Source organism: Schistocerca cancellata, chromosome 11 (assembly GCF_023864275.1).
Source record: "Schistocerca cancellata isolate TAMUIC-IGC-003103 chromosome 11, iqSchCanc2.1, whole genome shotgun sequence".
Lineage (NCBI taxonomy): Eukaryota > Metazoa > Arthropoda > Insecta > Orthoptera > Acrididae > Schistocerca > Schistocerca cancellata.
In genome coordinates this window covers 74,823,170-74,846,797 of record NC_064636.1, presented here as the reverse complement: position 1 = coordinate 74,846,797, position 23,628 = coordinate 74,823,170, and the positions used below count along the sequence as shown (strand labels likewise).

At 41.5% G+C, this 23,628-nt stretch overlaps 1 protein-coding gene and 1 non-coding gene across 8 annotated transcripts in view; one reads left to right on the top strand and one right to left on the bottom strand.

Moving 5' to 3' along the window:
- Positions 1-23,628, top strand: part of LOC126108973 (GRB10-interacting GYF protein 2) — a 187,277-nt gene that overhangs the window by 67,856 nt on the left and 95,793 nt on the right. For all 7 annotated transcript variants that reach the window (XM_049914372.1, XM_049914373.1, XM_049914374.1 and 4 more), the window contains 3 exons: positions 6,342-6,511; positions 13,997-14,157; positions 21,834-21,930. In XM_049914372.1, the coding sequence (XP_049770329.1) occupies positions 6,342-6,511; positions 13,997-14,157; positions 21,834-21,930 (428 nt within the window). The remainder of the gene's footprint in view (positions 1-6,341; positions 6,512-13,996; positions 14,158-21,833; positions 21,931-23,628) is intronic.
- Trnat-ugu (transfer RNA threonine (anticodon UGU)) lies at positions 11,033-11,107 on the bottom strand. The gene has a single exon. It is a non-coding gene; the product is annotated as a tRNA-Thr (tRNA).

The window sequence follows — 23,628 nt, the reverse complement described above, 5'->3', positions numbered from 1 at the left end:
TTAGCACTACGCCGTGGTACTACTAAAAAAAAAAAAAATAAATAAAGCTTGGCGTAACCTTGTACGATGACAGTTGGATCTTTGCCTACTTTGATGGTGGCAAATTCATATGTTTCCACAGCTAGCTTTGCATCTTTGTCTCACAAGGAAACATCACCAATTTCACTTCATATTTTAAGGAGAAAAACGCCAGTTGCGAGATATTGTCATAGAGGATCAACCTCACGTGAAAATTTGGGCTATAATTCTGGTAGTATGCAATTACAGCCTTCTCAAATTACACCTTGTAAACTTTTGCACGCACTGTTTGTTTGTCACTTACTGTGGGCCACTGCAGGCACCTACAGCCTGAGCATGAAATACCATACAGTGTAGGTAGTAGGAGATGGTTTGCTAAATACTTTCCTGACATTGCTAACATGCTTGGATCATTGTGTCAAAGGGCATGATACTTACCTGTAGCTAGTGGCAAAGATATCTTTGCTTTGAATGAAACCAATCAGTGTCACTAAAGAAATAAGGTAGCACTATTTAATTACAAACATTGCTGTTATACTTTGCTTTTCTTGAATTTTAAAAGTGGCACTGTCAAAGTGATGTTGATTTTCAAGAGATGTGCTAGTTCTTCAGTGTGATCAGCATGATGAAATTGTAAATTGAAAATCATTTTTGTTTCATAATAATCCTTCAGATACTTGGGTTTGTTTGTACTTTGAGACGTATGTATAGCTTTAGAATATCATTACGTGAATATTATGAGGGTTGTACCAAAAGTAAGGTTCCCAATGAGCTACAGCCTCGAGAGAAGGTGCTAGGCTAAATCCGACAACAAGTGTCATGTGCAATGGTTCCCCCACTCTCTGCCCACCCATCTGCAATTCGCTATGTCACTCCGTGTTGGCTTGGCAGCCGCCGGAGATGGAAATGTTGATGGATGCTCCCGTCAAGTGCGAGGTTTGAGCAGTGATCCGGTTTCTCCAAGCAAGGAAATTACTGCCCGTGGAGATTAATTGGCAACTGACTGAAGTTTATGGTGAAGAGTGCATGTCCGTTCAGCTTTTGCTGGGGTTCACATGGAAATTCACGATGAAGAACAGAGTGGTAGACTGCTGGTTTTGGATGTGCTTGTCCAGAAGATTAACAGTGAGATGCTCAAAGATCAGAGGGTCAATGTCCGTGAACTTGTTGAACGCATTCCTGAAGCTTCCCACAGCACATCTGAAAGAACTTAATCAGAAACGTTGGGTTATTGCAAGGTGTGTTCTGGCTGGGTCCCCCGGAAGCTGACTGGGGTGCACAAGGAGCAACGCCTTGACTGTGCTCGCAGGCTTCAACAATGTGAGGGGATTGGCAACAAGGAGAAGTTGTTGGACTCTTATTGTCATGCGAGATGAAATGTGGGTGTTTCTTTACACTCCTGAAGCAAAAAACAATCTCGTCAGTGGTGTCACTTTGGTTGACAGCCACCAAAGAAATTCAAACGAACTCAGTTGGCAGGAAAGCGAAAGACATCTGTGTTTTGGGATTGGAAGGGGGTACTCCTCATCTATTTCATGCAACCTGGGGCGACAGTAAACTTGACCGATATTGTGAAACATTGACCAAACTCGGGCAAGCAATCCAGAATCGCTGCAGAGGATGACTGACTGAGGGAGTAGTGCGTCTTCACGACAACGCTCGTCAAACAGGAGCTTTTGAAGAAATTTGGGTAGACTGTTATGCCCCATCCCCCATACAGCCCAGACTTAGCCCCCAGCAATTACCCACCTCTTCCCCAAGCTAAAGGAACACTTAAGTGTCAAACACTTCAAGAGCGATGATGAAGTCCAAGCAGAGGTCACACGCTTCCTCAACAGGTTGGCAGGAGACTGCTTCGACTTACGAATACAAAAGCTGAAGCACTGTCTTCGAAAGTGTGTTGAAAAAATGGAGACTATGTTGATCAATAGACAAAAGTGTGAGCTTTTCAACGATGTATAAATTAATAACAATAAACAATGTTTTCTATTTGTAAAAAATTTGGTAACCTTACTTTTGGTACAGCCCTCGTATTAAAATAATATTTAGTGTGTGTGTGTGTGTGTGTGTGTGTGTGTGTGAGAGGTAGGGGGGGAGGGGGGGTTGACATATTACATACTTACATTACTTACTTTTTCTGCATAGAACAACATGTTTTTGAGCAACAGTTAAAAACATGTAAGAAAGATGTGTACACATCCGTCCTCCTCTTCCCTCACCTTCAACATCTTGCAAATGGGAGTGCTCTGGTTGCTCTCCCCTTTACAATACCCCCCCCCCCCTTTCCCCCCCTCAAGCATTAAGGAGCTGCAGTGGTTCAGAGCAAGACACAAAGAAAAATTTAAAACTGTACATTCAGATAGTCATAACTACTTACTATCAGAAGTACAGCCCAAAGTTTCGGGTGGGATCGATTGCTTGGGCTGATATCTTGCAAATGTGCTTTTTTTTTTAACCTTAAAATGTGAGGTTGAGTTGGTAACGGTCCCTTGTCAGGGTGATGATAGACCCAACACTTGTCCACGGTGGATAGATGGCCAAAGAAGTCATCTGTACTTGACTGATACAGGTGCAACATATTCACTGTATCGGCTCATAAATGATTTTTGCTTTTTCCACTATCATTCGCTGGTCTTACAGCACCAAGGTTCCACACCTTTTGTGATTTCTGTTTCTTCAGAGATATGATCCACCACTTGATCTTTATCATTAAGACTTCCTTGACCACACTGCAATTATATGCATCACTTAACTACTGTATCATATGACAGTGGATTGCTGGCATATATGTACACCTATTCTCTCTGCAAACGACTGTGAGATGCATGGCAGAGGGTACACCCCATTGTGCCAGTTATTAAGTGTTTCTTCCCATTCCGTTCATTTATGGAGTGTGGAAAGAATGATTGTTTGGATGACTCTGTGTCTGCAGTAACGTCACGATTCCTATGCAAGCAGTATTTAGGGGATTGTAATGTATTCCTAGAGTCATCATTTGAAGCTGCTTCTTGTGACTATTAATGGACTTTCTGGGAATATTTTACATCTAGCTTCAAGAGTCTTCCAGTTCAGTTCCTTCAGTATCTCTGTGCCACTCTCCCACAGATTAAAAAAAAAAAAACCTGTGTACACATTCTTAATACAGCACATATTGCTGCAATGTTGTTCCTCTTCAACTGCAGAGAACGAATTGCCTCACAATACTCAAATTTATGAACAGGCTGCACCCTTTTGCTTTGGCTGCTCTGGTGGTGTGGTATGAGCTTTTGTAACTTTACTTTTTGAAGTTTTAACTAAAACTTTGGCTGCTGCTTGTAGGAGGAAGATTCAGATTCAATAATTAAAGAGACAAATTTATGCAGGAAAAAAACCTGTATTTCTACTTAATCGTTTTTCTTCTTCTTCTTCTTCTTCTTCTTCTTCTTCTTCTTCCATTCAAGGATTAGTGTTGTCTATTCCAAACCCACAAACAAAATCATTCCCACCTTATTGATGGTCGTCCAGTACCTATTTTTCCCATTTGGCTTGTAGTTCAGTTCTGCTGAATTCTGTGACCTGGTGCTCTCATGAGGTGTGTCCCAATCTTCAGGACACTTGAATTTTTTCGTTCCTGTTGAAAATATTTAATTCTGTCCCTAATATCCCAATTTCTAATCATCTCTCTTCTTACATGCAGTCCTTCACCTTCCCTAGGAGCCTCATATCTGTTGTAAAAAAATTTATTTATTTAATTTTCTCTCTCTCGCGCGCGCGCGCGCGTGCGTGCGTGCGTGCGTGCGTGCGTGTTGGGGGGGGTTACCCAGCTTGCACTTCCATAGGTAACACAGCAACCATAGTCACTTTATAGAATCCCATGACGCTCTTTTTCTGGCTCATTGTCCTGCTCTGCTAATGGTAGCACAATCAGCTTGGAGCATGTGTGTTTTTGTTTTCAGTATCAGAGTGAAAATTTTTGATCTGACTGAATGTTTTTCTCACAATGTCTCTTTTTATTTGTTTATTTTTACTGCTAGAAAATTTAAAATTGTATTTCTGCATATGTCATTCAGATGGTTTACTGATTTTTGGAAGCCATCTTCATTCTTTTGATTAAGAATATCATCTGCAAACAGCACATTCATGTGTTCATTTGTTATCTTACCTCCTTTGTTTACTTTCCATTTCTGTTTACAAAGAATGAAGCCAATGCAAATATTAAAAAGGTTAAGTCATAGTCCACACACTTGTCTTACCCCTTGCTTGATAATTATTTCTTCTGATTCCTACCTGTGTTCATCACAATGTGTGTATTTTTGTAAAGACTTTTTATTACCTCTGTTGGGTGTATAAGGATATCCATATTCAACACATTCTGTGTATGAACGACCTGATCTAAATCAGTTTTATTCTTCAGATTTAATAGCTTCTGTGATATTCTTTATACAGTTATTTTGTGTCCCTATCTTGAAAAGAAAGTTTGATACTGCTGTATACCAAAGGTCGCGGATCTTGCATCTCCTCCAACATTCATTTATTAATTGTAAAAGTCTTTTATCTAGTGATAAGCCTCCATATCAGTTTTTTATTCCACATATTCAGATACCTTTCGTGTTCTTCATGCCTTTCAAAGCCTCGTGTAGGTCTTCCATAGTAATTGGATCTACTGTTTCATTGTATCTCATTTCTCCAGTTTCGTCTTTGGCCTTCTGTGTACACCATATGTCTGTATAATAATTAATCCATTGTTCATTGAGTATAATGTTCAGTGAGGCAGCATCCAATTTGCTGTCTACTTTTACTACTTGCCAGCATAATCCCTGCAAATATTAATACACTTGTCATAACAAAAACACACACACACACACACTCTCTCTCTCTCTCTCTCTCTCTCTCTCTCTCTCTCTCCTCCCCCATCTTGTGTGTGTGTGTGTGTGTGTGTGTGTGTGTGTGTGTGTGTGTGTGTTACGAATTAGTTTTTGTCTTGTGTTTGAGCCACTTTCGTGCAAACTCTTTGGCCTTGTCGCTGTTGCTGATCTGTTTATCATATAAACCAAACAAATGAAAATCTGATAGATGCAGATCTGGACTGTAGAGAGGATGAGGTTGTATCTCCCAACCTATTTTTTTTAACGGTATTTGGGTCATCTGGGTGGTGAGAGGGTGAGCATTGTCATGAGCGATATCGTGCCTTTTCTTACTGAGGACTTCACTTTGTCCATCATCATGTGTGACTAGTGGGCACTATTTATTGTACACTGATCTTCCAAGCGATTACAAAAGCAGGCACCTTGGGCATCCAAAAAGATAGTCAATATGGCTTTTCCTGTTGATGCTTGTGCTCTCAATTTCTTTCACAGGTGAGCTGGTGCATTTCTATTCCATGCTTTGTCTTTTGGAGCCTGGTTCAAAATGATGAACCAAATTTCATCACACATTCAAATCTTTTTTTATAAAAGGATCACCTTTGCTTTCATAATGTTCTTTCAAGTCTGTACACAAGTCTTGTTTCCTAATGTTGTTGCATAAACTCTTTCGGGACCCACCTTGCAAATTTTAATTTTTTTCCTGTGCTTAAGATAGTTCCTGACAACATTGTGAACTGCACTTATTGCAACTATTTTTACTATGTGTTCAACTGTAATATGTCGGTCTTCACGAATAATGTTGTCAATACAGGTTTCGAGTAAAGGAGTTGACACTTAAACTGGTTGGGCAGGACATTGCTTGCCAATCATTGAGGTTCAACCATTTTTGAACTGTTTTACCCACATATAAAAATTTCCACGGCTCATACACCTTTTATCACACTATAAAATCAATTAAAAAAAGATTTTAGCCAGTTTTTCTCTTTGAGAAAGTAAACTGATCATTGAATGATGTTCAACTAAAGTGGAAACTTCAAGCAGATACACTGTTATTAAATGCAGTGTTGAGGTTATAAACAAAACAGAGGTCATTAACAAAACAGTTTTTATCTGCCAGCTGTTCTCAGCACACCCAAGTGGTGCCAAGCTAAAGTCATGAAGCTACAAAACTACAAAATGTTTTATTTTTGTGTTAATTTGTCTCTTTTAATTATTAAATGCCCCCTTGTATTCAGTGCATCACGTCAGAATGAAAATGCACTGGATTACAATTTTTAATATAGCAGCTGATTAATGTTTTTAAACTTCAGTTGGTAATAGCATGCGACTTGATATAAGTTACAATATCTATCCAGTGCTTTTGGCATATTGTGTGTGGCTGCTGGCGTATTTAATTTTGTATTCCTACTCTGTCAAATGTAATGTCGTATATATCATCAAAGGATGAAATACTAACAGAGTTCCCCAAATTGTCTGTAGGACCATTCTCATCGAGTGAGATGCTGGACTGGTTCCGTTCGGGATACTTCAACCTGACGCTGCTGGTGCGGCGAGCGTGTGACGAGCGCTACTCGTCCCTAGGAGACATCATTAAGCTGTGGGGGAGGCTGCCTTTCACGCCCGGTGGACCACCCGTGCCTCCTATTAAGGTATTCATTTCTCACTATATACCTTAAGCTCCTAATACGCAGTGTGCCTAAGGTGTACACCTGTGTAGCAGTGTCCCAAGAGTATGTGTTTGGATCTGCCAGGCTGGTTCTCATCGACCAGTTACTTGATGCACCTGGGATATTCGTGGCGTGAATCTTCACATGCACACTAGACAGCAGTAACGCGTGAAACTGGAAGGAGAAAGTCATTCATTAGAACTAAAAATTTCTGATAGCTCAAGATTATTATTTAGTAAGCAATTGTTTATTGTGCTACGTAGCGATCACAGAATTATGCTGTTACTCTTCTGAATTGTTTCATATTATGACACTTGTTTCCACAAGGATATTTTATCTGAATTTACTTTCATACATTGGTTGTTTTTGAAGCTCTTTTGCTGGCAGTGTCTGTAACCTTTAGAATGGGGCAGACTGATGATGACACTGAAAAGCCAGATGTTGGTGGATCCCAACCTGGCTGGGGAGATGGCAGGGAGATACATTCCGTATTAATGAATTAATTGAGGCCCAAAGATATGAAGAAATTCGGAACTTCATGAGAGTAGACTTGGCTTGTTCTGACACATTGCTGTCTATGATAGAGGGAGGAATTCGCTAGAATGACTCAGTAATGTAGGAGGCAGTTTTAGTGTATTTGGAAGGTAGAATTAACTCATTACTTTATTCATTTTGTGAGCGGACTTTCTCACCCACTATAGTCAGTTTCCCCTTTCTAGCATGCTGAAATAAAGTAAAATATGTAATCAAATCAAACATGAACTTCCATCAGCTAAGGTGCTACATATGCAAATCAAAAATCTCACATGTAAAGTTATGCGCACATTACAGCGGGTTGTGAGGATCGTACACACACATTTACTCACAATACACATGGACTAGGACGTGTAATGTTTCTTTGGTCCATTCCATTTTCAGAAAATGAAGCAATTAATACAAAGAATGCTTTTCTCAAACAGCTGTATAAACGAAAGTTTGCTGGCAAAAACTATTACCTTTGTTTAGTTATTGCATTCATGAAAACTACTCAAAAAAAAAAAAAAAAAAAAAAAAAATCTCCAACATGAAAATTTGAAGTTAGTTGGCCACGGATGTCAGCTATAACAGGAAACCATAAACAGTAGCAACCAGTAAGATACCGTTCTAACGTTTTGACAACACGAGAAGTGGTGCAAAACTGGATTGCATTCACCGTTCACACCTCGCTCTCATCAGTTGACTTACGTGATGTCTGTAGCCGATCCTCTTCTCTGGATAGTCAGCTATGTCGATCTCTCTCTTCTCTGAAGACTATCGCTGGTTATAGGAATTTATTTGACTATTTCTCTGTTCTTGAAATAATTGGGTACTCGCAGAATACTTTCAGTTCAATCACGATATATCTTCAACTTTCACAGGAAACAACTTAACAATTTCTTGTACAAACATTTAAACTTGTGCAAGTCAACTTAGTCATCAAACATTAGACTTAAACATATTCATAATTGCATTGGCTTGACAACAAAATAATTCGTGAACATCACATGCGTCTTGCCTCATTCAGAGTTGAGACATGAAGTAAGTTAAGTCTGTAGTCAATTGTTCAGTTTTCTTTTTTACAATAATCACGTTCACTAACACAGCAAAGATAGCAAATAATTACTCTGTGTTCTTTCACACAGCGTCTGTGTCGCTAGCGGCAAATACTTGTCGTCGTCAGTGGACCGCCACTCTTACAGTCTTCTCATAACAAACTTCCACTCTCCCACTTAAATTGAAAATATCGTGTGTTTGAGACAGTAGAAGGACGAGAGGCTCTAGAATTAATGCGGAAATTCTCGAAGCACTACACTGTGGGTACCTCTTCTAGGCATGCCCACATTGGGAGACTCAAACGTTTATAACAGGTGGCAGGGACAAAGAATCCAGTGAAATTTTTTTAAGTGCATTATCTGAAAACTACCATGAGCAGTAAAACAGAGAACAGACTCTTGGCGATGACATATTAGACCTTCTGGTGACAAGCAGACCCGAAATATTTGAAACAGTAAACGAAGAACAGGGAATCGGCGATCATAAAGCGGTTACTGCATCGATGATTTCAGCTATAAATAGAAATATTAAAAAAGGTAGGAAAATTTTTCTGTTTAGGAAAAGTGACCATAAGCAGATTTCAGAGTACTTGACGGCTCAACACCAAAGTTTTGTCTCACGTACAGATAGTGTTGAGGATCAGTGGACAAAGTTCAGAACTATCGTACAATATGCATTAAATGAGTATGTGCCAAGCAAGATCGTAAGAGATGGAAAAGAGCCACTGTGGTACAACAACAGAGTTAGAAAACTGCTGCGGAAGCAAAGGGAACTTCACAGCAAACATAAACATAGCCAAAGCCTTGCAGACAAACAAAAATTACGCGAAGCGAAATATAGTGTGGGGAGGGGGCTATGTGAGACACGTTCAGTGAATTCGAAAGTAAAGTTCTATGTACTGACTTGGCAGAAAATCCTAAGAAATTTTGGTCTTATGTCATAGCGGTAGGTGGATCAAAACAAAATGTCCAGATACTCTGTGACCAAAATGGTACTGAAACGGAGGATGACAGACTAAAGGCCAAAATACTAAATGTCTTTTTCCAAAACTGTTTCACAGAGGAAGACTGCACTGTAGTTCCTTCTCTAGATTGTCACACAGATGACAAAGTGATAGATATCGAAATAGATGACAGAGGGATAGAAAAACAATTAAAATCGCTCAAAAGAGGAAAGGCCGCTGGACCTTATGGGATACCAGTTCGAGTACGCGAAGAAACTTGCCCCCCTTCTTGCAGCGGTGTACCGTAGGTCTCTAGAAGAGCGTAGCGTTCCAAAGGATTGGAAAAGGGCACAGGTCATCCCCGTTTTCAAGAAGGGACGTCGAACAGATGTGCAGAACTATAGACCTATATCTCTAACATCGATCAGTTGTAGAATTTTGGAACACGTGTTATGTTCGAATATAATGACTTTTCTGGAGACTAGAAATCTACTCTGTAGGCATCAGCGTGGGTTTCGAAAAAGACGGTTGTGGGAAACCCAGCTCGTGCTATTTGTCCACGAGACTCAGAGGGCCATAGACACGGGTTCCCAGGTAGATGCCGTGTTTCTTGACTTCTGCAAGGCGTTCATATGGACTATCAGACCAGTTGTGTGATTGGATCGAAGAGTTCCTAGATAACAGAACGCAGCATGTCATTCTCACTGGAGAGAAGTCATCCGAAGTAAGAGTGATATCAGGTGTGCCGCAGGGTAGTGTCGTAGGACCGTTGCTATTCACAATATACATAAATGACCTTGTGGATGACATCGGAAGTTCACTGAGGCTTTTTGCGGATGATGCTGTGGTATATCGAGAGGTTGTAACAGAAGAAAATTGTACTGAAATGTAGGAGGATCTGCAACAAATTGCCACATGGTGCAGGGAATGGCAATTGAATGGGGGGCGGCATCTGTGCGGGACATCTGTAAGGATCTCCACACTGTACACATATCGTGCAAAACGTATACCTATTCCATTTTAACATTTGCTGATGGCATTTCAATTGTCAGTGTAATTGAGGAAGAATCACAGGACTTCTTGATTGGAATGAAGAGACTAATGGAACAAAATGTGTACTGAGAGTAAACATAGATGAAAGTAATGAGGAGTAGCACAAGTGAGATTATCGGTAAACTTAATATCAAAATTGGCTAAGTGAAGGAAGTCGGTTACAAGGGAAGCAACATAACATGAAAGATGAAGGAAGGATGTTGTAAGAAGCAGTCTAGCACAGGTAAAGGTGCATTCCTTACCAAAAGAAGCCATCTAGTGCCACAGGCCATACTCGGAGAAAGAAATTTCTGAGAATGTGCATTTGAAGCACAGTGTGCTGTTGAAATGAACCTTGAACAGCAGGAAAAATGGAAAAGGGTCGATGTGGTTGAGATGCACTTGTTACATCTGCTATGCAGTTGGCACTTGAGGGTGTGACAGAGCATTCTTCGAATAACCTTTCAACTAGTTCTCTACAAATCCTCTCTCAAACAGTGCACGGGAAAAGCACACACTTCAGTCTTTCCATGTGAGCTCTGATTTGTCTTACTTTATTACAATGATCATTTCTGTGTATGTAGTTTGGCATCAGCAAAATATTATTGCATTCACAGGGAAATTTTTGTGGTAGAAATTTTGTGAAAAGGCCACACTGCAGTGAAAACAAAAACAAAAAGATAGTGTTGACCATTAGATGAACTGACAGGATAATAATTGGGGAGATTCTCTGTAGAATCAATGAGGAAAGGAATTCTGATAGTGTGTGTTTTAAGACACGAGAGTATAACTTCAGCAGTGTTATATGAAGAGGGTGTCTGTTCTTTCAGACAGGTCCGAAAGAACAGATACCGTTAGTGATCTTGCAGCTCTTGAAGATTGAAATTACAATGAAGTCCAGACCATTAGCTCCTTACAGACATTGATAAATAAAAACGGGCACAGTTGAAATTGTGTGCCCCAACTGGGACTTGAACCCACGATCTCCTGCTTACATGGCAGACGCTCTATCCGACTGAGCCATCGAGGGCACAGAGGGCAGTGCGACTGCAGGGACTTATCTCTGGCACGCTCCCCGTGAGACCCACATCTCCAACTTTACTGTCAACACACCACATTGGTAGTGCCCCTGCCCAATATACTCATTACTTGCGGCAGTCAATCTACCGATTCTCATAAGAGTTCGGGCAATGTGAGTGCATCCAAACTGAAGAAGATCATTGGCCGGTAAGCCTTATCTGCCAATGTAGTGTGTGGTCAGTAAAGTTGGGGATGTGGGTCTCAGGGGGAGTGTGCCAGAGATGAGTCCCTGCAGTCGCACTATCCTGTGTCCTCTGTGGCTCAGACGGATAGTGTGTATGCCATGCAAGCAGGAGATCCTGGGTTCGAGTCCCGGTCAGGGTACACATTTTCAACTGTCCCCATTGATATTTATCAACTCCTATAAGCAGCTAAAGGTCTGGATTTCATTGTAATTTCATTCAGTAGTGTTAGATGGGAATGTCAAGGATGAAAACTGTAGGGCAAGACAGAGATAAGGATATATGTAACAAATAATTGAATCTATATAAAAAAACAAAGGTTCTGTAACTTACCAAACGAGAAAGCGCTGGTAGATAGACACAATAAAAAACACACACACACAAATTTCAAGCTTTCGCAACCCAAGGTTGCTTCATCAGGAAAGAGGGAAGGAGAGGAAAAGACGAAAGGATGTGGGATTTAAGGGAGAATTGAATCTGTTGGATGTAAGTGTTGTTAAACGAAGTTAGAACTGTAATACCACTGTCGGTGGCATATCGAGAAGTTTGACAGGCGTAGGAAACATTTGGAAAAGAGTATAGGAAGTTGAAGAGTTCCTGTAGGTGTTCAAACTGAAAGTGATTCTGAAAGATGTGCAGAAAATAATAGACAGATGGGTATCAAGTATGAAGGATAGTAATGTCATTGTTACTGTCACCCCCCAACAATAAAGTTGCATACCTGATTTTTTGCTAGTTTGCAGGTACATATCTGCAGTCCCGTCCCACATTGAAATGCATACTTACTAGTTTGAGCATCCTGTTACAGGAGTCAAAGCTAAGTGGTGCATTTCATTAATCAAACAGATTACTGTGCTGTAATTCATTTTCTGCAGGGGCAGAAATGTTGCAACTTTGTCAAGCCAGACAGACTTCCGTAGTCATCTGGATGTTGTAGCTGCTGCCAAAAATGCATTGCTGCACAATATGCAAATCCATCAACAGGCTGTGCCATTTTGTTTTGGTGCCTCTAGTAGTGTGCTACAATAATGTGGTGTGGGGATTTCAATGATTTTGACCTGCAAGTGAACATAAACTTAATTATACAACTTAAATTTTTTAAAGGTGATTAAAACTTTTGATGTGTCGCATTACTAATCTGGTTTTCGTGGTGTCTCCTTGGTATCGCAAACCTCTGATCATCTTGAAGCTGGAAGTCTAAATGAGTATAGAATATAAAGGACATCATTATTTGAATTGCAGTAACGCACACACCTTTATTCCTTGCAAAGTTCAGTTATCAGTGACAATGACTAGTTTATGTACTACGAAAATTTATTAATGCGCTGATCCAGATCAGCAACTACAATACTTTACAACAGTCTAGTGGTGGTGTTAATTGTTTAATTGTGGCTCCAGTTCACATTCACATGTAAAAGGCAAAGTTTGCAATCATCAGTGTTTTGTATTATAAAACATTACTCCATTAATTGAGCCCATAATGTGAACCATTATGTCCAACAATCACTTGTTTCGATGACTGTAACATTGCACATTATTGCTAATCACAATGCAATTCAGTTAAGGTGTTCATTAATTTTATTTACTGAAATCACTTGAAAATATATAAACACTAATGTTACTAAGTTTTGCGGTTGACAGTGTACAGAGTTCCGCGTGCAGAATGTGCATAGTTGGGACGTGAGTTAGCACCGAGAATTCACCTGACATGTCTTGCTTGTAAACTTTCAAACCACGAACTAGCAGTTTGGTGATAGAGATCTTATTATAAAAACTCATAGGAACAAACAGTTATTTTGGAAACTTCCTCATGTTTTTAATAATGTCTAGGTTGGGTTTTACTGTTTTTGATGTACTCAGAGAGCAAATACACTGGCCTTGCATTCGAGAGGACGACAGTTCAAACCTGCGTCCAGCCATCCTGATTTAGGTTTTTCGTGATTTCCCTTAATTATTTCAGGCAAATGCCAAGACGGTTCCTTTGAAAGGGCACAGCGTACTTCCTTCCCCATCCTTCCCTAATCTGATGGGACTGATGACCTCACTGTTTGGTCCCCTCCTGCAAATCGACCAACCAATCGGAGAACAAATAGAATTTTGATTATAAAGAAAATTGCTGGTTAGAAATTTAGAAAAATGCATGGACACTATTATTCCTATGCAATAATATTGCAAACTCTGGTAGATTTCAGGAAATTATTTAATTATTTTCTGATAATTCAAAATATTTTCCTGTAAAGTGGGACTGCCAGAGTTTCCTGTTGATGTTGGTAAAGTTCTTCAGATATACTGATTAGCCATGTTTTTGTATGCAGCGAAACGTAGAGATAACATCAATTAATTGTATTTTCTGATTATGAGTGAAACAGAACAATATTATGAAACGGATAGTTGCTACTCACCATATAGCTGAGATGTTACTCTGCATCTCCACTGTATGGCGAATAACAACTATCTTTTTCATAATATCGTTACATTCCATCCTGGGTTTTCCATTATTGAATTTTGTTTTAAACTGAACAAAATGATAACCTGGAATTAAAGGAATCTCAGGTACTGGAGAGACTCTTATCTTAAATCCGAGTGGTTACTCGAGCTCATAAGTAGTGCAGGGTTTCTCATGCCCCACCACTTTAATCGTACTGTCTCGCATTCCAGGCAGACGCAATCCCTCCCGTCTCTTCCGTTTCTGTGCCGCCGCTGGTGCCTGCGGCGCCACCACCTACGTCCGACATCCTTTCGGATAGCCACGGCCATAATCTGCTGATGCAACAGTATCAGTACCAGTACACCATGCTGCAGAGACAGCTGCTTCTGGGGTGAGTCGACACATTGTTTGAATTGCTCTTTAGGTTAAAACTTCAGCAACCGTTGCCTCGTGTGCATGACTTTTTGACATGTTGTGAAATGTCTTTAATATAAGTGCACCATGTAGTTATGCAGTTGTACTCCCAACTATCAGTTTCATGAATAACTTTTTGTCAGTGTTTGTAGGAAAGCATATAACTGTACTAAAATAAGGTTGTTTCTCATAAAAATGCTGCACTTTGTTTTTCTTGATGCTGTTTTGATCCATAATAGATATTTTTATTGTGTAGTTAAGAAAAATTTTGGTTTTTGCAATTGAATGTTAATTTTGTTTCCAGCCGCACATTTTACCTATTCATATTATATATAAAGTTAATGGTAAATGCACTGCCGGGCACAAATATGAAGCACCGTAAGGGGGAGGAGGGTGGGAAATGAAACTTCAGTTGGGAAGAGTGATGTTATTTCAGTGATTATAACATCGACTCAAATTTACAAAGAACTTTGCACTGTGCACCCATTTATCAGTATGGTGTTTACATCTCATCTGGCCTGGATGCACCTACTGATTGGGTTGGGAAGGGTGACATAACTGTTACATCCTCTCCTGAGGCCCACAAGTGTTCTAACTGGTCCTTGATATCCTGTATAATGGCACAGAGCTGGGGATTCTGCTACTCGCAGGAGTGCCTCAACTTCACAGAGACAATTCATACGGACTCTTGTGACTTGTGGATGAGCATTGTCCTGTTGAAAAGTGGCACAGTGTTATTGTCGCATGACAGGTGACACTTGATGACACAATATGTCTGTGTCCTACAATTGTGGCAGTAGAGTTCCCCCAATCACTACCAGTCGTGACCTGAAGTCATACGTGGTGACTCCCCACACAATCAAGCTAATGAGTAACTCTGCGCGTGCTCGCTATCCCTCTGCCCCTAAAACATTTTAAGAATGAGACCTCTCTCGAGGTCACCGCCACACTCAAGACGATTATCATCCAGTATGCTGAACACAATAGACGCTTCCCAGTCATGGCATGACTCCAGACATAGCCATTTGTGTTGTTGTGTTAACTGCATCCTACACAAGGGATGATAATTCTCTAGTCCAGATGCCACTAGTCTCAAACTGACAGTGTGGGATATCACAGAATGTTCCAGGGACTCCATTATTTGTGAAGAGATTATGATGTGCTTCGTGGACAGTACGATGGTTCCCTCGTTTCGTGATCGGACGTGGTCGACTGGAACCTGTATACGAGTATGCCTGCCTTTATGTTCCCGTGCAGCCCGGAACAGGGCACTGTCACATCAGAATGCCTCACAAATCTGGATGTTACATGATTTGACTAGCTAATCGAATGGAAACTTACAATAAGGCCTCTTTCAAACTGTCGGTTTCTGAAAAACGCTGTCTCACAAGAGTACACGACATCTCTGTATCTTCCGCAATGATCATTCAGCACCTGACTCTATTAATGCCTCTTGTATACCCTACTAGACCTGTAAACACGAAGAACACTTGTGCTCTATAATGGCTGTTCGGTCACAGAGAATTGCAGCTCTAATCATTTACATGTCCGTCAGTGGCATTATGTGTAGGAAGCTGCATTAATGTCCTGTCATATCTCCTAGGTGCTTCACTTTTTTGTCAGGCAGTAAAAAATATATATTCTCTTTCTGTTTATATTTTTCATGGTAAGTTACGAATTAGTAAGAATATTTTCCTTTTGTCCACTTTTTTGTGCATTAGCATATTTTCATTTTTATTAATGGCATACTGTGTGAAACACTCTCTCTGAGCAGTAAGCATTCCTGCTCCTCTCTCGGCTCTACCATTCCCCATGATCCTTCAGTCAACCACAGTACAAGAGAGCAAGTCCATGTGCGTCAGGTAAGGTTGCATGTGGTGAATTGCATGACTGCAGCATACGGTCAGTTGGAAGCCTGTACTGTGTGCAATGATACATGAAAAGAAGAGGAAGTTGAAAGAAAGACTGTAATCTCATAAAACATTTGCAGTGAAATAATTTTCTTTATATTACAGCCCACTGTTGATGCCTAGAATGAATAGATGAAATATATTTGGTTAGAAACAAAAACATTCAGTTGCGAATGATGAAATTATTATTATTATTTATGTTGAAAATATAACTGAAGTAGCAACAGATGAAGAACAGCTGCAAATATAAACAATGTTACAATAACTCACTCTGACTCACTGTCAAACAGCGTAAAATACTTTATATTGTGTGGCAGTAGTGTGTCGGAGCAAGTTACTACAGTGACAAAAATAAGTACCGGGTGATCAGAAAGTCAGTATAAATTTGAAAACTTAATAAACCATGGAATAATGTAGATAGATAGTTAAAAATTGACACACATGCTTGGAATGACATGGAGTTTTATTAGAACAAAAAAAAAACACCCCATATTGCTAGACGCGTGAAAGATCTCTTGCGCGCATCGTTTGGTGACGGTCGTGTGCTCAGCCGCCACTTTCGTCATGCTTGGCCTCTCAGGTCCCCAGACCTCAGTCCGTGCGATTATTGGCTTTGGGGTTACCTGAAGTCGCAAGTGTATCGTGATCGACCGACATCTCTAGGGATGCTGAAAGACAACATCTGATGCCAATGCCTCAACATAACTTCGGACATGCTTTACAGTGCTGCTCACAACATTATTCCTCGACTACAGCTATTGTTTAGGAATGGAAACAACTGGAACTTCTCTATAAAAAGCAAATACCTCCCTCCCACCAACCGAAACTTCACGCTGCTTCACAGTACTCTCCATAGCACTAAAACAAGTTCCATTCCAGTGTTGAAATCTACCCCTTTTCAATATCTGCTAGTGCAGTCATAACATTGCATATTATATTTTCATAGTCAAACCGCTTTCCCTTGAGTCTTCTTTCATCCTGTGGAACATGAAGAAGTAAGAGAGAGATAAATCTGTTGAATATGGCCTGTGGGTAAAGATGGTCATGTTCATTGTGGCCAAAAACTGTTGAACGCAGAGAACGATGTGTGTGGGAGTGTCGTCATGATTCAGGAACTGCTTGTCAGAATTACACAAAGCTTGACATTTGTGTGCAACCTTTTTGTAACCTCCAAGCAGAATTATTAGTTTACTGTCTGCCACAGGATGAATTCTTAGTGTACAATCTCTTTGCATTAAAAAAAAAAAAAGAATACAAACAGGTCAGTGCTGCCTTCACATGTGATTTCACTTGTTGAGCTTTTTAACACAAGGTCAGCCAGGTGATTTCTATTAGTTTCACTATTATTTACTTCCGCATGATTTTGTTGAAAAAAGTGGGATTGTCTTAGAGTGCATCCTTCGGTTCACGACACTCAACCCCACTGACCCACTCTATCCCCGTTGAGCAAACTTTGCTGCTACTCTATGTATTCCCCAATTGATGTCTTAAATGCACTGATTTGTGCTTGGGGGTAACCCGGATAACTCTTTGAGTTTGTAGATTTTCCTGTGTATGTCTTCACTGGTGACATTACAGATTTTGCCGATGTGTTCCTTGGTTTGAGGAGTTGAAGTATGACAGAACAGGGCTGATCTTCAGTGGCCATTCCCCTTTTTAACCCAGTAAAACCATAGTGGACACCTGGTTGGACACTATGGTAGGTCACGATTTGAGGTCAGGAGGTCAACGAAGAAGCACACAGGAATGTGTATAATGCCAACTCCGAGGGTAGTTGCCTGTCTGATGCACAAAAGCATTATTGAAACAGTATGAAAACATCAAATGTTTATTATCCACTGAATACAACAGTTAAGATATCGACATTCGAGCAACCGGTGCTAACTGGCTGGGAGGATGTCTGCTGCAGTGGTATGCGCCAGACAGCACAGGCTCGCTGCTGGCTGTGGTGCCGACTCAGCTCTGTGACGTCACGAGGCTGGTGACTCGTGGTATGTGAGAGAGGCCACACCTGCATTGTATGTGGCTGCACACAGCTCCCAGGGTACGATGACCGAAGCACCGGTGGCGCTGTCGTGAACTGCAGTCCTGGGATAACAGCCACTGGCAACAGTACCTATCCTCAGGAGCAGGTGAAGGGCAGCTGCATCAGCTTGCCCTTTGTGACAGTGGAAGAATGACTGCACGTCCACAGATGGGAACGGGAGACCCTCAGGAAGATGGCACCAGTTGTAATAAAGCGCTCCACAGGTACTGCAGATCAAAGTCACCTTAGTTATTCCGAAAGGTCTCGTCACGGATGCCGGTGCTGTGACAGTCTCTCCCCAGAATGGAGCTCACTGTTTCATAGGAGCTCGTAGACGGCTAAACGAGTCGACGGAGGCTGATGTGGATTCCTCCTACAGCCTTGAAGGCTGCAAACGAGTTATATGTCTGTGAGGCTGGCCCACATTCCTCATGATACTGTGAGGTGGCAGTGACATCACTTGGCCTTCTTTTCTCGTCTGAGCAGCTGTCTTGGCTGCTTTCTGTCATCGTGGTAATTCCACTGTGTTGCTGGGTGGCACATTCAGATTGTGCAGGGTGTAGCAATTGCTTTTGTATTCACTGCAATATCAGCTGTCTTTGTTTGCTGGAATTTCGCATGGCTATTGATCTGTTATGCCTTGCCTCTTGCGTCCCCCAGGGAGGTTTCAGATTTTTATCTGGCTGCACTGAGTATTCTGTGCCACTTCAGAATGATTCGTGTACTTGAGTTTTACCAAAAGCACATTATTTGTAGACTGTTCGCATCACCACAACAGTTTCCACTATGTCCTTCTCGAGTGAAATACGAAACTCCACAGACGTACGTTTCTCACAAGTTCCTTTGTGCCGTGAGTGTGCTACAGATTCACACAAACAACTGTTACAAAAACTGCACTCGCTGCTGGGTGACACCTGGAGAGGTTCCGCAGCAGCTCCCTAGAGCTATAACTCGGTACTACAGGTACATGAAGTGCAGCATTGCGATGCCAGTTACATCCCCCTCCCCCCGCAGTCCTTGTATAACTTTGCATTTTTTGTGCAGGAAGCTGGTAGCGGAGAGAGCGAGTCCTTCATGTACATATCTACATCTACACACAATCGTCTTCAAAATAGTCACCTTGTCAGTACACCACTCCCATGATTCCGACACTGCTAAAATGTGCTTGGAAGTCTTTGTGAAGTGTGTCGGGCACCTTCTCCAGATCTCCATAATGGTGACAAAATAGTTACCTTTGAGCTCGATATTCAGCTTTGGGAGGATGACGTGGCCTGCAGGAGCCTCATCTGGTTAGTAGAATGGGTGTAGAAGAGTGATAATCCAGTTTCTGGTGAGAAAGAATACGAGGGCAGGGTATGTTGTCATCGTGGAGCAGTCAGTTTCTCGTACACCACACTTCCTGCCATTTTTGCCAGATGTCCTCCTTCAGACAGTTGCTTTGTGTCAGGGTTGTATCCGTTCACTCCTGTTTTGTCACCGTTAATGGTCCTCGACCTGAAAGACGGGTCATTCACTGCACGCTAATGGTGTTCTTGGCAGTTTTTGACACGGTGTTTCTTCTGCTACTGTGTCAGCAGCCTGGAGATGAACTTGGCAGCAACACAATGATTGTCAAAATTACACGTTAAGCTGCCTTCACTTTTCAGTACATCATGCTGACAGTGGCAGCAATGTTGTGGATTCTTCTCAGGTGATCCTCGTGCCCAAGTTGCTGAACGGTTTTGTCATTTTTGGGTGTTTTTCCTGTTGACTATCATCCTGATATCTCGTGGTATTCTCATGATGTCTTCAGCTCTCAAACCATGCTTGCTGCTCCGAACACCAGGCACGACTGACCGCAGCATCTGCGTACACTTGCCGATTTCCCCAGTTTCGCACTGAAATTGCAGATGTCGCAAATGTGGTCAGAATAACAACAGCTGTCTCTCGGCACACTTGGCTTATTAACGTTGGTGCAGTCTTTAACACTTGTCATCTGTTAGTGTGTTACATAGCTAGTTTCAAAAGGTTTTGATACCTCCTTGAAGAAGTAAAGATGCTCTGCATTATCCTAGTTTGTGGAACTACTAGTCGCTTGCTCAGGAAAGAGAAATTGATATTTTCGAGAAGGTTGGCCCCCAGATGAATGGAGGACACACGTAATGTGGATGAGTGTAGTCACTTTTATTTGTAACAGCATGGTTTGAGTTTTAGTGGGTCGAATCATTTAAGTGATTTTGTAAAAACTTGTCTGTTTTCTGTGTGACCTGCCATTAGAGAACAGTGTTTACAAGGGCACATGTTGCTTGTGTGCAGTCCCAGCAACCACAGCATGAAGGGCCAGGTTACACAAGCACTTAGAACTGAAAATTAGGTATTTGTGTTATGTGCACACACAAAAATTGGGTGTGATAAGTCTTTCTCAAATCAGAGTCGGTGTTAGTTGATGGTACAGTAGCTGGTTTGCCTCATTCAAATATATTATCAGTAATTAAATATGTAAATTTTGTTTAAGGCTGTTAATTTTGGATAGTTCAGATTTTTGAGCAGAAATCAATAAAAATCTAGGTACGTTCACAGGCATAAATATAATGTTTAACCCAGCTAGTGAGCAGGACAACACAGAGATTACAAATTTGTTACGGTGAATGTTTTGACACAGTTTTTTGTATTCCAGTTTGTGACCTGGACACCATTGAAACTTGCACAAAGTTTGGAATAGCAGTTAGTATTTGTACCTCTGCACATATTTCCAGTAGAGATTTTTACTTGAAAATGAGGAATACTCAAAATAGCAGTTATAATAAATTTAAAAAAATTGGCAGCCATTGGCAGAATTTGTTGTATTTAATATCTGTGTGAATGCTGTGCATCCATTCATTCCACTTAAAACTTCTATGTTATTAAAAAAGATGGACCTAGTTTAATCAGTTTGCATTTCATTCTCATCCGACTTATATCTCAATGATCCTCATGCTGTTGGGGGGGGGGGGGGGGATTTAAATTTTTGGTTAATACTGGTTAAATGCTGATTGTCATGCAAACAACCACTAGTGCCTCCACCAGCAGACAACCAGTTCGTGTCTGTTGTAAGAAAGGCTGATACTGTGCAGTGCATGGTTTTCTACAGTCTCTCGAGTTTGGAAAAAGTGGTTCAGCAGTTGGTTCAAGCAGTTTCAACAAACTTGATATCTCTGATAAGGAGACGACTGACCGGCCATCAGATGAATGTGTGAAACAAATTGAGGAAAGTTTTTTAAACATGTTTGTAAACTTTAAAAATTGGAGGTTCTATTAGAATATAGATTATTCATATCTGTTTAACATTTTGTGATTCAAAAATTAAATTATTCGGGTCCATCATTTTTAATGACCTTGTGGCTTATCGAGGTGGTCTACATAGGATGATGGGATATATTAAACAAGACTGGTTGTCATTTTAAGCCCCCTAAAATCCATTGAAACTCCAGTGTTCTTCGCGATTTTCGGTGAGGATTTCTGATAATTTATAGTGAAGTTGACACAGCTGTCCTTCCCGTGTCCGCGATCGGAAGCAAAATCCGTGCAGTCGACAGTCCACGAACTGTCGACGACACGAGCCGTCGGTGACATCCGCCGGAGCGTGTCGCACGTCCACACGCGCGTATGACTTTACGTCTCTCTCGAGTCGTGTGGAAGGTGGCAGTAGGAGGAGGCGGGCGGCCCTGAGGGTGACGGGCACTGGTTGGCGTGTTGCAGGCAGCAGGCGGCGGTGCACGCGGCAGCCCAGGCGGCTATCGGCGAGCTGTCCCAGTCGGACCGCTGGGCCACACTCTCCCCCATCGAGCAGAGGCGGGTGAGTCGGCTGTGCTTCCACTACCCGCCAGCAGCTAACACGCAGTGGTGCCTGGGGTAGCTATTCCTAGTCCTCTCATTACAGTTGTATACTGGCTCCGGGCGGCGGCAGCACGTATGGGTATTGACAAAATTTCACAGTAGTTACAGATTCCACTATGAGCAAATTGGAGGAAAGAATTTGAAGAAAGGCTATTAACATACAAATTTTGTTGCTTATAGGTACTGAGCTACTATGAACCTTACATATGACAATTTGGTTTCACAACTGACTGAAGTTGTAACCTTTATTCGTATTACTGCAGCCACAAATGTTTGGTTATTTACCAACTCTTGAACTGGGAAGTTGAGTCAACACATAGGTTTGTGCAAATTACAAAGTGTGAGGGGGCGGGGGGGGGGGGGGGGGCTTGTATAGTAATTTTGAGAAACCATGCTTTCTCACAGGATTAATCAAATAACCACAAACATTTTTTCAGTAGACAGTCATGTTAGTGACGTAATAAAATGTTTATGTATTGACCCATACTACTATACACAGATTCTGAGGTAAACAATTTAGGACTGAAGGTGACAAGTCATCAGATAGTAGAAGCTTTGAATCATTACTTACAACTTTGTTATATATATAATAGAAGGAAACATTCCACGTGGGAAAAAATATATCTAAAAACAAAGATGATGTGACTTACCAAACGAAAGCTCTGGCACGTCGATAGACACACAAACATACACACAAAATTCTAGCTTTCGCAACCAACAGTTGCCTCGTCAGGAAAGAGGGAAGGAGAGGGAAAGACGAAAGGATTTGGGTTTTAAGGGAGAGGGTAAGGAGTCATTCCAATCCCGGGAGCGGAAAGACTTACCACACACACACACACACACACACACACACACACACACACACACATATCCATCCACACATATACAGACACAACCAGACGTATACCATGTCTGCTTGTGTGTGTGTGTGTGTGTGTGTGTGTGTGTGTGTGTGTGTGTGTGCGCGCGCGCGCGCTGTGTATACCCGTCCTTTTTTTTCCCCCTAAGGTAAGTCTTTCCGCTCCCGGGATTGGAATGACTCCTTACCCTCTCCCTTAAAACCCAAATCCTTTCGTCTTTCCCTCTCCTTCCCTCTTCCCTGACGAGGCAACCGTTGGTTGCGAAAGCTAGAATTTTGCCGGTTGCTTCATCAGGAAAGAAGGAAGGAGAGGGAAAGACGAAAGAATGTGGGTTTTAAGGGAGAGGGTAAGCAGTCATTCATTCCAATCCCGGGAGCGGAAAGACTTATCTTAGGGGGAAAAAAGGACAGGTATACGCGCGCGCGCACACACACGCATGTGCATCCGCATGTACACAGACACAAGCAGACATTTCTAAAGGCAAAGAGTTTGGGCAGAGATGTCAGTCGAGGCGGAAGTAAAGAGGCAAAGATGTTGTCAAAAGACAGGTGAGGTATGAGTGTCGGCAACTTGAAATTAGCGGAGGTTGAAGCCTGGCGGATAACGAGAAGAGAGAATATACTGAAGGGCAAGTTCCCATCTCCGGAGTTCTGACAGGTTGGTGTTAGTGGGAAGTATCCAGATAACCCGGACGGTGTAACACTGTGCCGAGATGTGCTGGCCGTGCACTCAGGCGTGTTTAGCCACAGGGTGATCCTCATTACCAACAAACACTGTCTGCCTTTGTCCATTCATGC